The sequence below is a fragment of the Metopolophium dirhodum genome, chromosome 2, assembly GCF_019925205.1.
Source record: "Metopolophium dirhodum isolate CAU chromosome 2, ASM1992520v1, whole genome shotgun sequence".
Classification (NCBI taxonomy): domain Eukaryota; kingdom Metazoa; phylum Arthropoda; class Insecta; order Hemiptera; family Aphididae; genus Metopolophium; species Metopolophium dirhodum.
This window is the reverse complement of record NC_083561.1, coordinates 37,260,411-37,277,344: the sequence shown is the minus strand read 5'-3', so window position 1 is coordinate 37,277,344 and position 16,934 is coordinate 37,260,411. Positions and strand designations below refer to the sequence as shown.

The following is a 16,934-nucleotide window of genomic DNA, read 5'->3' as shown; positions in this document are numbered from 1 at the left end:
CAAATAATCGATACGTTTGGAAGTGCGTGCTTGTGCCCCGTATGTATAATATATATTATGGTGTATCGTACCTACCGGATACTTATGTATTGTATACAGTCTGGGATTGTTTTGTGAAATTAAATCTAGAGAAATATGAGTGATTTTAAACGTTCTAATATGTCGAGTAAAATTAAATTTTAATTTTTTATACAAACTATAATATTACCTACCTACTTAAAGTAAAATATATCATGTTCCTCGTGATGTTTTCTTGGAAATTTATAAAGGGGTTCGCGATTAATGAATCACCCTGTATGTGACAGTGATTGGCGAGCGATTGCATGTGGCGTGGGGTTCGGGGAAAAATAAAACACTATATATATATATTATATACATATAGACATTTCACAGCGTTTTACCACTGTCTTCGTTCCACTTAATCGGTTACAAATCCGCGCGTGCTATCGAAAATCTCCGCCGAATCTTCCCAGTTCACGGCTAGTAACCGCGATAGGTTTTTTTTCCGTCAAATTTCCAAAATCAATAATGCGGATGGTTTTCAACCCCCACCCCCCGTCTACGACCCCGCCACGCGGATCACATCACTCGGCGCTCTCGGGGTGTGTATAATAATATATATACGTATAATTTATTCATATACCATTATATACAGATAAGTGCGTAACGTCATTTTGTTTGTCGTACAGCGTATATCGTCATAATATTATAAAAGAAACGCTTGCTTACATTATTATATTATAAAAAATTCGATGGTGGAAAATATTTGATATTTTTAAATTCGCTCGATCCACGTTATTGTATTGTATAGGTACTTACCCGTCTGTAATAGACATGCACCGCCCACAGTTGTTTCGCTGTGACATACGCCACGCTTAAAACCAAATGCGTTTACACTAGGTATAGTTTTATAATGCGGTATGATATTATTAATATTATGACGTATAGGTAGCAATCGCCAATAAAACCACAAAGAAAATGTATCCTAGGAATTAATTTTTAAAGTCATATGGAATGTTATCAGTGTGTAATGTGCAACGCACCTCCCCTTTTATTTATACCAAGTGGCTGTCAATATTTCTACCTAATTCTATCCAGTTCAGGAGCAGTTAGTTAGCTATTCCCACTAAACTAACCGGTCTTGAGAACCTGGTTGTTGAATCGATATAATTAAGTTTTCGAAGTTATATTTTACAGGTCTTAGAAACTTATGACCTGCGTTCATAAACTAACACAACCAAACACGATGTAGCAACGTATACAATGGTTTATTAAATTATCGAAATAGTAATAATATTATAAAGTACGCTATCGCCCGAGTAACACTGTTCTTGTTCCTGTTACTTGGGTGGTTTATTGAAGATCACAGGAGTAGCGGAGTACGAGTTGAAACAATATCAAATTATTGTAATTTATCTATTAGGTAGGTTAACCTAAACTAAATCAAATTTATTATGTTACTTATAAATGTATAGATATGACTGCAGGCCGATTTAGTTTCTACTTCACGATTCAAAACTCGACTGCTGGCTATACCAATAATGTATAATAATATGCTCGACGATCGTACTCTGCGTTCCTGTGTTCTGTTTACCTAAGCAAATTCACCGAGTGCAACATAAATGACGAGTCAGTAATCTGTAAATCGTTACAGTTACCCGCTTTGCTACTTATAATCTGCCCACAGATTTACACTGAAAACAAAATAAAAATAAAAACTGTAATCAAAGGTATGTTAATAAACACGTTATAACACCTTAGCTATTTCGACGATGGACATCTTCTATTCCGTTATTTTCGATGAATGAAATATATGCCTTGTCGGAACATTCCTCTTTCTGTTTTCTCAGGATATAACACGGTTATATTTTAATCATTTAAACTTAAGTTACTTGTCAGTGGTCATGTCGATTATTATATTATTTTTTAATGGAAAAAAATGATTGATTAAATTACATGTATAATGTATAGACATACTTATACATTGCACACACGTAAAAATTATACACTTATACATTATAAGAATTGTACTTATTTATAAAAGTTTACATATCCAATGAAAAACGTTGCCAAAAATTAGATATGTTTACAATATTTTTGTGATAAAATTGACATGCCTTAAAATTGCTTCTATAGATTTAGGTTCAACGATGTTTATAACAGTAGTAGCTATCAGGTTTACTTAATATAATTGTAAATTAAAACTATTCGTTAATAAAAAAAATATTGTGAGATATATAATAAAAATACAAAGGAAAACGTTATTACTGTTAGTATAGCTGTTAAAACAGCTGTTTAAGATTAAGATTATCATTCATAACATTGTAATCATTCATTGTTCTTTTTGTGCTACTCATTCTGAAATTATCTGTGATTTAGTTATTAGTACAGTACTACAGTGTATATTATATTATAAAAATTAACATCCTAATCGATAGCCGACGCATATGTTTCATAATATTATATATACTCTATCCAACGCAAAATAGGGACGAGAAGTAACATAATAATCTCTTTGTTGTAACAATAAATATTTTGAAGTCGCATTCAATTTAAAATTATTTTATTTTATTTAATACCTCAAAAGGCGTCGAAGTCGTATGATGTGTGCCTCATAATTATTATCGGCCACCATAAACCAGTGAAAATCCAATGTTTGTATTGACCATAAAATATCATTCAATAAAAGTAATAAATGTTCCTAGTTCTATTCAAATAAATATAAATAACATAGTGTACCTGTTTTTTCTTGTAACAAAAACATAATGCATTTTACAACATTTAGTTATCATATATCAAACGTGAGTACAAGAATACAATTATTCATAAATTGGTCAATAACTTGCCTTGTTTTGTTACACAAATGTGTAAATGCATTATGCTAAAAATATATTGTATTTTAATTGTTACAACTTTTTAATAACTGTCAAGCTTAAATGTGTAAAATGATAACATCTGAATTAAATAATTAAAACAATAAACGATATCAATCCTTTAGCATAACAATAATATAATACATCTAGTAATTGATACATTCTTAAAGACAACCACCCAAATACCCAATTCCAACTTCGAGGGACGAAGAACACATTGCAGTTTATTTTGTAAAGAACTAAAATATTTTGATCACACATAATTTATTATACTCTCATACTTATTCGGTACGACCATCAGACGAGTCAAAACAATATTAGTTAACAAAAAAACAAATGTTGTGTAATTATTTAGAAACAGTAACTTTAAAATAGTGAAATAATTATTATTTATTTTGTTCCGTAATTTAATTATAGTTGTTTATGATCTTATTGATATACGGAAACGATACAGTTAGTCATAAGTTGGAACTTAGAATAAGGTTTTTGTTGTCTACACATGCGTACCAGAACATAATAATTATGCGATTTAACTGCACACCATATTATTATACAAAATCAAACATAAAAAGGTCTCGGTATGATATTATCCTGTAAACCCCATGTATAACGCCGTCCCTCATTATTATATCTTATATTCCATACAATTTTATTTTAACGTCGCCGTAATGCGGTCGTCATAAAATATACATGGGTACCTGCGTCATATTATGTCGGTATAGTTTGAAAGCAGACACAAACAATATTATATTCGTGTTATTATTATTGTTATTATTGTTTCCTTTCGTGATACTCGAATATCGTAAATAATAATACATATAATATAAATTAATAAATATATTTTTTTTCCAGTTTGAAAATCAATATATTATACACGTGTAAGTTGTAAGAAGGGGAAGCTGCAATGTAAATGTAAATAAAAATCGTGTAAAGTATATTTAGTTGCAAATTACAATAATATTCTGTCTCAGTGACATGAAAGAATAAACGTATATATTATTATAAAAAAAAACAGTTGTTATATAACACATTTTGGGACCAGCTGATAACACGAGTTTTTCTTTGATTTCGAATACTTTCTACAGTCAACTAAGCAGATTATATAAAAACAATAATTATTGGTCTATTGAATTGATCATTGAAAATCCGTCGATCACTTAACGGAAGCATATATTCAGGAGAGACTTATCTCTCGTCGGTAACGGTCGTCTTACCGCCAATTAATCGCATCGAATTTGTCGCATTTTATTATTTAATTAAAAGTTATCTACAAATGCCTTTGCCGGCTAGCCTTCTCGGGCAAAAACCCGAGGTCAGTAAAATCAAATATATATATAAACGCTCTCTTCAACTCACCAAACAGATCCCGAATTTCAATTAGTTAATAAAGATAGGAAGAACCACGTAAGTATTCAACGTCAAATACATTCAACAAAAACAGCAATCCGATTTCAACATAATATAATATAGATAATCATCCTACTTGACTTATTATGAATGACGAGAATGATAACGCTATGATTACCAACCCGGATGATGCACTGGATAGTCTTTTCGATAATGGTGTAATTTGCAATTCGTCAAAAACCCGAGGAACGTTATTATAAACACTATTCGTCCCACATGCTTTTACCCACCACCAAACAAACAAAACATAAGTTTCGTTCGACATCCCAAATACGTTTAACCAATTCCGATTGCATAGGTACCAGTATATATAATTATCATTAAACTTACAAATTCAAATATTTCAACCAGTTCCTGGCACCGGTTATAGTGGACCAAGTTCCTTAGTCTAAACTTTTTTGGTGATCAATAACATTAAACCGAATAGCCACAAGATTAATTAAATAACATTCGACCAAATCTTTCATGCCAAATATGCCTCAAATCACATTTTCTCGCCAATCATACGTTTTCTGCTTATAACATCTCTTCAACTCTAATTTTTTCACACTATCAAATTAGATACTTATACCTATTTGAAGACCTTTTGGTATGGTAGATAAACGACATTCCTGTTAACACTTTCAAATGCACTGTCGTCAACGGAAACAGTAAAAACACGCCAACCAGCAATGTAGGACTACAATTTTTGTCTGCCGAAATATCAAGCTTTATATATTTAATGTTCTTTTCGATAGCGCCGTTTTTTCCCCTCCTCAGTACAACAATTGTTTATTATTTGGAAACACATCTAATTTTTTTTTTTGCGGTAATTTAAGATGCAGTCATTGTGGGGATGGTAAACATTTCATCGATAAGTGTCTTGCTGTTTAAGCCACTGATCCTCAAAAAAATCATGGCTACTGAACAGCATACATGTGATTATACTGTAGAGGCCATGGCTCAACGGATTCATATGAGCGATCACAACGATATAACGTATAATTACTGGTTCGACTTTACTCAATATATAAAATATAAATATAATAAAGGTGGGTAAGTGAATGTCGCTCTGCTATACAGTAGGTGACAAGTGGGCCACTGTAATGGACGGTGTTAAATTTGAATTCAATGATATAATATCATTGTATAAGAAAAACGATTCTGACCGAAAACGGTCAGTGAGCCTATGATATTACTAAGTATATTTGATGATATTATTGTGAATAAAGTAATTTATATATAACCTATTTACGTGGAATCTTGTTTTAAATTGTCAATCCTTCGCTATAAAATTTGAACATTTGATAAATTTTGTCAAAATGCGAACTTTGAATGATTATAAGAAAAAATTGTGCCACAACTGCTATCGTAACATTATATCAGGAGCCTTGCATTAAATTTTCACGTTTTTTTACCCAACAAATAAAATTTTATTGATATTTATAAAAAAAAAAACTAAAAAAATTTAAAACTGACTATATCCGTAAACAGCTTAAAAATAGTCAAATTATTTTATAAATTTTATCATGTATAGAAAATGCTAATATAAACATTCAGTGAAATTTTCAAGTATCTACAGTGAATCGTTTTTTTAATTACAACAAAATAAGAAAATCGAATGACTATCAAATGTTGTAAAAATATGAATTTCAAACGCTCATAAAAATTTAATTTGACTTTCTTGTAGTCATTTTCTTTTTTGATAAAGGTAGACATGAGAAATCTTGTATTACATTTTCAAATTTTAGATTTAAAAAAAAAATTTTTTATGCATTTCTAACTCAAAATAATTTGCAAATGTTCGTCATTTTTACGTATTTTGTCAATATTTGAACTTAAAATGCTTATAAAAAAAAATTGTGACTATGGATTTTTAATTTTTTTTTTTATCTGCCTTTGAAACAATAACTTGGGAGCCTCCTTTTAAATTTTCAAGCTTTTTTAACCATCAAATTTTTATTGAAAAAAAAACTAAAAAAAATGGAAACTGAAAATATCCGTAAACAGCTCATCATAAGTAAAAAATATTTGGAAAATGTTATGGTGTATAGAAAATGCTAATATAAACATTCAGTCAAAATGTCATGTACCTACTGTCATTTGTTTTAGAGTTGTGCCAAAAACCAAAATTGATTGATTTTGCGTAAAAATTCCAGTTTTTCCTTAATTTTTTTTTTGTTTTTCACGTCGCTTTTGAAAACTACTGGGAAATGTTTACTTTTGACCCCCCCCCCCCAAAGTACCCCCCCCCTCCAAAGTACTAGATTCACTTTCCTATCAGAAAAGTTACTGTTGAAGAAAATCCAAGCATTTTTACTGTCCTTAAAGGTGATGAAAGACACAAAAATAAAAATAAAACACACATCGTTATAAAATCAATACATTCATCGCTTCGCTCAGAATCTAATATTAGAAATTTCGAAGAGGCTTATAAGTTTGACCACATACAATGTATAAATTATAGTCTAATTATTTTAATTAAACTATTATCTATGGCCATCTATCAACAACAACTTTCAACGACTACACCCAAGACAAGACACCTGCAAAATACGCGAGCCGCCCATGTCAAAGGTGCTGACATCATAGTATGCAGATGTACAATATCCGTTGAGACCAGTGCACTTTCACGTCACTCAGCCACCCACACACCCACACACCCACACACACACATATACGACTGTTGTACAATTTATAATTATTGAAAATACTCTATTCTTTCATTTATTGTTGAATTGACTTCAACCTTTATTCTATCTTTTGGATCGCTGACAGTCCGCATACATACAAATACGATTGAAATCGTAACATCGTTTTGTGCTATTTGCTATAATACAATTAATTAAACACATAATATCATATAATCATATATTACTGTGAATTGTAATTCGAAACCGACGTAAGCCAATTTCGAGTTAATCAGGATCCATACGCCCGCTTACTATAAGAATGCAAAAATATAATACTTGAATTATTATATCATTCACACTGTAACACAATATCACACGAAATTTTGTACATGAAATGGTTATTCGTGTAATGATATTTTCAATTTAAAAATTTCCATTTCCCCGTAGGTACCCGGTATGCAGTGTATGGGTGCTGCATACTTACGGTATTCGAGGATTTACGATAATAATATAATAACGTTTCGTGTAATAATAATTATTTCTAAATGTATATAATACGAATATTCATCGCTATATTAATCGGACGAATAATTATTATTATTATTATCATTATCATATTACACAGATTATTGTTCAATGTTTTCCTTTGAGCACCTAGCGGCGGAGATAGCCACAGCTGCAGATAGAAGGTAATAATAATAATAATACATACCTATTATATTATTATGATAAAATTACGCTAGTGCGGTTATTATTATTAATGCAAATAAAGCAAACTTTTGATCGAAACGTATTTCCATCTTATTGTTAACCTTCCGCTATGGAATCGAACCACAGTAAGTTCCTATTCGAGTTATCATCATTATTACTATTATTATTATTATTATTATTATTACCTAACTACCTACCTACCTATATATAATATTATCGTCGTTTATAATACATTTAACGTTCATCGGTCTTGCATAACGGCTGAACCGGACCCCATTACGACGCCGACAATATTATATTTTAGGGCCAAGTGAGGAATGACATCGTCGATATTATAATGTAATATTATAGTATTCGGAATATTGACGAAGGAAAAGTAATTTTGATTTTTTTTTTCATTTATTTATTAAATTCTGACGAAAACCTCGGTAAATATTGAAATTACAGACCGACAACGGTGAACCAAGGATCTCTTTTCAACAGAATACGGTTTTCAATTTAACTACATAATAATAATAATAATAATAATAATAACCTAACGAATAATAACATGGGTATTACCGACCTATGTTGCGTACAATTCTAAAAAAGCAATGTAGGTAACACGCATATAGTGGGTTATACACATAATACTATAATAATAATATGGTAAGTACGCCACTCTACGGGCAATTCTAGACTAGAACACAAAATGTTTCGTAAAAATAATGGTAATGTGAAAATAATTAAATATCTTATGCTTATCGTACTTATAATAATATGCTCCATATTTTGTCAATGTTCATTAAAATAACCGAGAGCAATAATATTCTCAGAATTTCCCGACTTTATCATTCGTTAAATTTGTAATTCGTTGGACAGCGCACGCGCATTATAATCGAATAACGCTACAACACGACGCCGTGCCTGGTTGGGAAAAACATAATATAATTCGTTTCAGTTGTCTAGAAATATAATAATATGATGGAATGAGGCGGGACAAAAATGTAATGTCTGTCGCGCGCGTAGAGAAACCTTAACGCCATCCATCAGTTCCTATAGTACTATAAAACGACAAAATGTCACCTATTAGAAATCGAATTACACCACTGACCCATTTCATAAAAATTAATTTCATATAGTTTTTAAAATTATTTCGACCATATATATTATATAAACCTCTTATGTCCGTTAAGTCTTTAGGTTATACGCTTACATTAAGCTTATAGACAATAATTTCAGCACCAACTACGGTTAGGTTAGGTTAGGTAAAAACCGTACCTATAGGTAAATAAAAAATTCGTCCAATTCGTGTGTACGCGTTTATAATATTTTGCTGCGCAGCATCCAGTGTTCGGTTAACGGTTCTAAAGAGCGTTAAGTTTACAAGCCGATTGTGTTCGTCTTAGTCATACAATATTTGAGTAAAATAAAAATAATATAATAAATTGCTCCATTAACCACCAAACACGTTTTTATTAAAATAATATTTTACAGTTTTCCTTTCTCAGTTTCTCACCGGCGGAAAATAAAAAATTCTCAATATATTATCATCGTTATAATATTATGTCACTCGATGGACGGTATAATAAATTCACATTACACTTGAGACATGATTACGTGAAAATTAGAAAATATAATGTATGTTGTCTTTGAAAAAAGTTAAACATTTTAAAAATGGTAAAGACAAAAAATAGTGAAAAAGTATTATTTTTTTCTGAGAGAGAAATGTTGGTTTGTAATGACTTCAAATCTTGTAAAAAAAATTTTCAAAATTATTAAAAGTTTTTGAAATAAATAGTGACCGTTTTACGTTGAATGGATTACCCGGAATTATTAGATATTTTTAGGCGGCGATTGCCTTGTTTGTTAAAGTAGTCGATCAGTGACACATTAGATCAAGAAATGGTGGAGAGAACGTTATTTTCGGCAGTGGCTCTCTGATCGTGACAGAGACTGTTTTTCTATTTTATACATATTTCGTGAAAGAGCGTCGTGGACGCGAGCGGGAGACGATGATAAATGCGATTATGAATGCGATATTGCAACTAGCTGCTGCTGCGAGATTTCGGAAGAAAAAAATACCGTTTTGGATGAGTGTACCAAATACGCGTAACAAAATAAATTGTCGTGTACGCGAGTAGTATATATTATATTATTATACTTATATATGTATAGAAGATAATATATTATATTATAAACTCAAAAAAAAAAAATAGATAAACATAAAAGTAAAGGCGTTTTAAATCCTCTGAACGCGTGAATGACAAAACTTAATACCTAACATATTATTATAATATAAAAATATGATTAAAAATATTATATAACCTTTTTATATTCTTCGCAAATATTTCCCGCACAAACCCGTTCAAACCAAACGAAAACAATTTATGTTTTTCGGCTGTATTATTATTTATTTATATTGTAAAAATAATTATAACTGTCGTTATTTATAAGGAAGAAGTATAAATTTCGCTCTAACTCAATATCTTATACTACGCAGAGTAATCAATACTTTAATGTATGAAATTTAGTTTCTGAAATACAAGATATTGAATAAAATCGAACACCTCAAATTATAGCTTATCGAGTGAATAGATTAAAAAAAAAATTGGGTACATTTTTTCCAGCGGGGATTACGTTTTATTGGTAATGCGGCATTATATAATAATATGATTATTATTATTATATAAAAGTGAGACGACAAACAATTATATCTAAATCGACATTTTATATATTTATTAATGGTATCGAAATTTCGTAAACGATTGCTTATTGGTGAATGATAATCGTGGTTTACATTTTTTTTTGAAATAGAGCTTTAATCCCTTGATAAGATAATACTATTTTATGTTAATATGTTGTACTACATTATTATCAGTTATTAAATTATAATTATATAGTGTTTTGTATTCGAGTCTATAGTACAGATTTTTTTTTTCTAAAACTCTGTTGAGTGATTTTTATTATTTTATAAAATTTACACTTTATATACAAGTTTACAACTAAGAGCTAAAACACATTAATCATAGTAGCACTCGACTTTCACGCGTACATATACGCGTGTATGTATACGTGCATTTTTTTACCTAAAGCTCACATCATAAATCCATATACACTTCACAACCTATGCGCTTCTATGTGTAAAAAAAAAAGTTTCCAACACTTAGTGAGTAGGTATAGCTTGGTATAGGTACTGCCGCGGGATTTACAACACATCTTAGAAGGAATAATATAACTCAAACGTTGGATTGTCGCTGAAATAATATGAAAACTATAATTTTTTTTGTTGTTTTTATATTGTCGACGCAGATATAATGACTATTGTTGTTATAATAGGCGTCAGAAACTATGGCTATGATTAACCTTGTGTACGTTATGTAAAATGTATAAAAAATATAAAATATATACAGGTTAACAATAATTGTCAAAACATTTCACAATATTCATTTTGGTAAGAAAAGCTATGATTTTCGCGCTGTTATTGTCTTCATTGCGAGCTTCTTCTAGACAACTATAGGCTATAACATTATTATTGGGGCTGTGATAAGATGTACACAAATCAATTTATTCTAATTTCTAATTGTATTTTCAGCGTTTGTCCGCTCTTGTTTTACCCTATAGATGAATCAGCGAGTAAATTATAATATTATTGTTATCACAGCGATAACTTGGAATGATATCGCAATCCATGTTTGTATAATATTATAATAATATAGTTATATAATATTATGACTATAATATAATATGAGTATGACGTTCAGTCGATGGGCATCGGTCTCCGTGATCGGATGCATGTATGCAGATAAATCGTGTCACCAATTTTGTCTTCTATGCTCGTACGACAATAATATCGAGGTGGTGTTTCAAATTGCAATCCGTAAAAAATTACGACCTATGAGTGCGCATGCGTCTCGTTACCCGGTATCTATCGCAACTTCATAAAATCGGGTCAACTGTGCACGATGAATTTAGTGTTAATCGACACTAACGTTAGCTGCCCATAACGACTTAATCCAATTTTAGATAATTGAGAATGTAATAATCAGTGAACATTTTTATTTTTAATCACTATAGTAGATAGTATACTATATTAAAATGTCTCTCATTCATCGTGGCGTAATAAATACTTTGAATTGAATCCACTGACTAAAATCATGATATGCAGAACAAAATGGGGATGATTGTTGCTAACTGCGTACTGTTATTATAATATAGTAGATAAATTGTTTCATTGTTATTTTTATTACTTTTTATACTTCAAGATACGCATAACTTTTACATACAAATATTTAATGAATTTTTTACGATTACATACATATACATTGCATTACAAGGCACGTAATGTAAGTAGGTACGTATAATATTAAATTAATTTAAGCAGAAATGGACAACATTGTTTCTTCAAATGCCAATAGTTCATTTTTGTATTATTTATAACTCGTGAGACGAAATTCGTCGAATGAAACTCGACATGAAAATCGTGAAAACGATTCAAATACGATATAACCTATGTTCTACTCGTTGGTCAATATCATACCATATTTTTAGAGAAGAAATTATATTATTATCACTATGTAACAAACATTAACATTGAACGTATCACCTACGCTGGTTGATGATAATAATATATAATAACAGAAATTCTAATGAACAACACAACTAATTTAATGATATATTTACTTGTTGGTGTTAATGTTACGTAGTATAATATAATAATGATTACCTACCTACACCTACCTACCTATATTATTATTATATCATTGTTATTGGACTAAACGTTATAAATGAAATAATAATATGTAAAATTATAGGTAATACTTTAATATTTTTAATCAAACTCGTACGCAATTATAAAATTATTAATACAACGGGAGGATATGTATAATAGGGGGTTAACGCCAATGCCCGGGCCCTAGGCAATTTTACGTTGACGGGTTTCGATAAATAATCGTTTCCTTATAATAATAATATTATATAATCATGGTTTAATTGCGCCGTACAATGGTAAAAATATTATTGGATTGTATTCAAATGCACATTTTAAACCGCGATTATAATATTAATTTGCAACGTTTTCGAATACCTGCAGTGTAATAATTATTGTGTTTATTTTCGGCTGTTTAATAATAATATTGTGTTCCGATCAACCTCTACCCGACGATAATTATAGTCACTCCTCGTCGTGACAAATTCAGTTCAAATTATTTAAGCTATCTACTCGTAAATTGTCTGAAAAAAATCACGTCGTAGGCAGCGATGACACACGGTGGATGTCTTCGTATTGCGATGGGTGCATTGCTGTTTGAAACTACGTCTTAAAACGTCGTTTATACAGAGTGATTCACCAAGCATAATCATTCCGCTTTTTTAATCAATAATTCAGTTGATCAAAAACTGATTATTGGAATTTTTAAATATATACCTACCTTTCTAAAGACCATATTACATTCAAATGCTTGAGATATGTTGAGTGCTACAAGGAGTGTCCAAACTTCTGTTTTTTAAACGAGAGCCCACTCTCTACCCCACTTTTCTATTGTAAAATATTTAGTGGATAATTTTTCTGAAAACCATGACGTATCAAAATCAAAATTCAGATGATAGGTCTATGATAATTGATTTGAAATATTAAGGGCTAGAGAGATTTGAAAATTTTAGTAATTAAATATACGTATCAATCGATCAACCTTTATAATTTGTAAAAATGGTTTATGTATAATAAATACTACATCCAATATATTCTATGTTTTATTTTTGTAAAACCTTTTTTAAGGACGTAGTCCTTGGTGTAAACATTTTAATAACCAGCTCAGAAATTTCTTATTCAATTTTTGAACAGAGCACATAATTCATTTCAAAAAATGATCCAATATATTATTATTAAAAATAAGAAAACAGTGGTTATCATTTGAATTACAGAAGTTTGTATCACCAAACTCTTTAACAATAGAACAAACAATTTTAAGAATAAGAAAATGTGATCTTTACGAGTATAATTTACTAAAAAATCAGCATTCGTATAAATGCACTATTATAGAAAATTGGGGAGGGCGAGCATGCTTGTTGAATCACTCTGTACACCATATATTTTATATATACGTAACTATATATATTATATCGTTGTGCATAGATATAGTGGCGTTACACTCAGGACTCTGCTGGTATATATAATAATATATATAAAGACGGGAAAAAAACGCTCGTCCTTTGACACTACGCGTTTGTTTTTTTTTCACCTCCGTTGTTATTATCGTCATCGCCACTCGTTTTAAACCGTTCCATAAAGAATCCCGGAAAAAAATAATTAAAAAAATATAAAGGGGTCGGAAAACGGTTTTAATTGCTCAAAAACGCATACCTATAATATACGCACGTATCATAATACATATATATATATACATAAATACTTACATACATATACATACATACATACATACATACATACATACATACATACATACATACATACATATATACATACATACATACATGCATACATATATACATACATACATACATACGATATAATATGTAATATATACGTATATACCGGCTATCAAAGTGTCCTTGTACTTACCTACGCCTCTGGTGCAGTGTATATAATGTACCTAATAGGGTCGCGTCTCGCGTCGTAGTCTCCGCCAATTATTTCGCGGTCCACTCCACTCTGCAGTAACAATGTCCGCAGAATCGTCGCTCGTCGTTTTGGCCGAAGGTGTTTTGCAAATAACTTCATTATGATAACGACGTTATGTTATAATGATTTGAGGTTAGGGTATGGTCAGATACATCGAACGGTACTCATAATAATATCAGCTAAATTCAGCTATTTAACTACATTATTTCAATAATTATATTTCCTTTTTGTTTTTGTTTTATGAATTTATCGCTTCGACAGCTAGGGTTATTTTACCCGACGCCATTAAAGATATTTTGTGACAACAACATGGTATAATATTTACAATATCAACAACATTAATTATAACCGCGGTTGACCAATTATTTCAATTTATTTGATCTGCTACTAAAATATTTCTGTTTCAAATATTATTATATTTCTGCCTACAATATATTATTTAGTGGTAATTTTTAGTAAAATAGTAAAAGCGTGTATTAATTTCTTTCCTTGCATAAATGTAGAGGACCAATCATCAAGTATTAAGTACTTAGGACTTTTTTTTTAAGCTAGTTGTGATATCTGATAATAAACGTATAGTGTCAAAATGGTACCTATATCAGCGACATTTTGCACGATCCCTGCGGCTTATAATCCATGCATTGGGATTATGTATACTACAAATATAATAATATACATAATAGGTAAGATCATATTATCAAAAACTAAAATAAATGGGTAAATTAATCATAATAATATAGTTATGTATTATAAACAACGTCCACTTATCCATGTTTAACGAACGTCTTTTTAAGTTTAGATGTTTTCAATTTATAATAATAACAGTCGGTCCATCTTCACACTCCATCGCCGTACAGCACGTCATTATAATATTATTTTCTGAAGTACCTACCTACGTATATATGTATTATACAAAGCAGGCTGAAATAACAAAACGATTTGCACGTCTTAATTGTTTTGCTCGTAAAACTTTACCAACACCAAGTCAAAAACCTAATTTCGTTGAAAACTTTAAATTAGTTTTTAAACTCGATTCGACATTTTCTTCAGATTAAATATTTTTTGGTCAAAACGAAAAAAAAACTGAATTTTTAACTAATAACTCTTGTAAGATTCTGTTCTGAAATGTCAGCCTTTTATAATATTATATAATCGTTTTAAACAATGACGTCCGCCCCGAGATTTCTTACTATAGTCCAAACAACAGCAACCATAATATAATAACAGTGCAAATAATAATATCAAATTTATGTTATAATATTTTTTTATTATTTTTATCTTACTACTCTCGGACTGGGCAGCTTTGATTATTGCTAAAACGAGTACCTGTACAACACATGTGTGGATAACGTATTGGTCCGATGGCCTCAGCAGCTGATGCCGCCATGATAGATTCAAATACTATGAAAAATAACGAAAACGTATATCATAATAATAAATAATAATATTATTAATCGTTTACGTTACAGGTGTCGTGGATAAGGCACAGAGACATACACATACTGACGGTGGGCGCGTACACGTACACCAGTGACCAGCGGTTCCAAGCCATTCACCACAGGTCACACTCGGACCAATGGACGTTGCACATCAAATGGGCTCAGAAGAGAGACGCGGGGATTTACGAGTGCCAAGTGAGCACGCAACCGGTGAGAAGCATATTCGTCACGCTGAACGTCGTCGGTAAGTGCACCCATCGTGTTCATTTGCATATTTTTTAAAGTTTCACATCATATTATACGTAATATACGACGGGTTTATGCTGCACGCTGCGGTATAACTGCAGATTAATTCGTATCACATATTTTATCATGTAAACAGTCATTTTCTCAACGTAGGTTATTTACGTAGGTAATTTCAAGTCATTAAACCACGATGTGTTTTTAAAGAGACAAAGTATTTTTCTACAATTTTCGTTATCGTTATTCTGGGTGCTCACTTCATTGACCGAATATCCAACCCTAGTCGATTAATTTACTATAACTAATTTATAGAAACATTTGAACTTGAGACGGAAGGGTGGAGTGGCGTGGCCAATGCTGTAGGTACCTCAAAAAATATTGCAGGTGCACTACTCCGCAAACATCTAAATTATAAAAACAATTTACTTATGGTTCAAGGTGTGAATTTATATATTTATATTATATTATACATTAAATAAATCTGGCGACAAGTCACTTCCTCCATAAACACTAGCAGAAATTGGGAAGTAGAAAGATAATATTGAGTTGCCTCGTCCTACTGCAAATGTTCGATTTCAGAGATAAGAGCGGATTGTTAAATCTTCAGTAAAGTAATATTTTACTTTGGAATCTGAAATATAAAATGTTTTCATTAATGCGCTTTATAAATAATAGACTGAGAAAATGACTGTTGGTAAACAAAATTTACCTTGTGTAGACATACCTAACAATACATATACATAGGATTAATGTATCATAATATTCATAAAAAATATATTATTATATATGATTATTGAATAGTTTTATAATATAATCCATATTATATGTTACGGAAAATGTCCACACCGACCTGTCAATTTGCTCCTGCCCTGGCAAATTTTAACTGCGAATACAAACACATTATTTTGTGTGCAAGCGGACTTTCTATTATATTTATTATTACTAATAACTATAATACAATATTGACGGAAGAACACAAAAAAAAAATTAATTTAGTATTAATTATAATTGTACTACTCTTATCCATTTA

The 16,934-nt window shown here is 30.6% G+C and overlaps 1 protein-coding gene across 2 annotated transcripts in view; it reads left to right on the top strand.

The window, feature by feature from the left end:
* The window catches only part of LOC132939573 (zwei Ig domain protein zig-8-like), a 421,440-nt gene that overhangs the window by 369,300 nt on the left and 35,206 nt on the right, over window positions 1-16,934 (top strand). For both annotated transcript variants that reach the window (XM_061006819.1, XM_061006820.1), the window contains exon 3: window positions 15,692-15,905. In XM_061006819.1, the coding sequence (XP_060862802.1) occupies window positions 15,692-15,905 (214 nt within the window). The remainder of the gene's footprint in view (window positions 1-15,691; window positions 15,906-16,934) is intronic.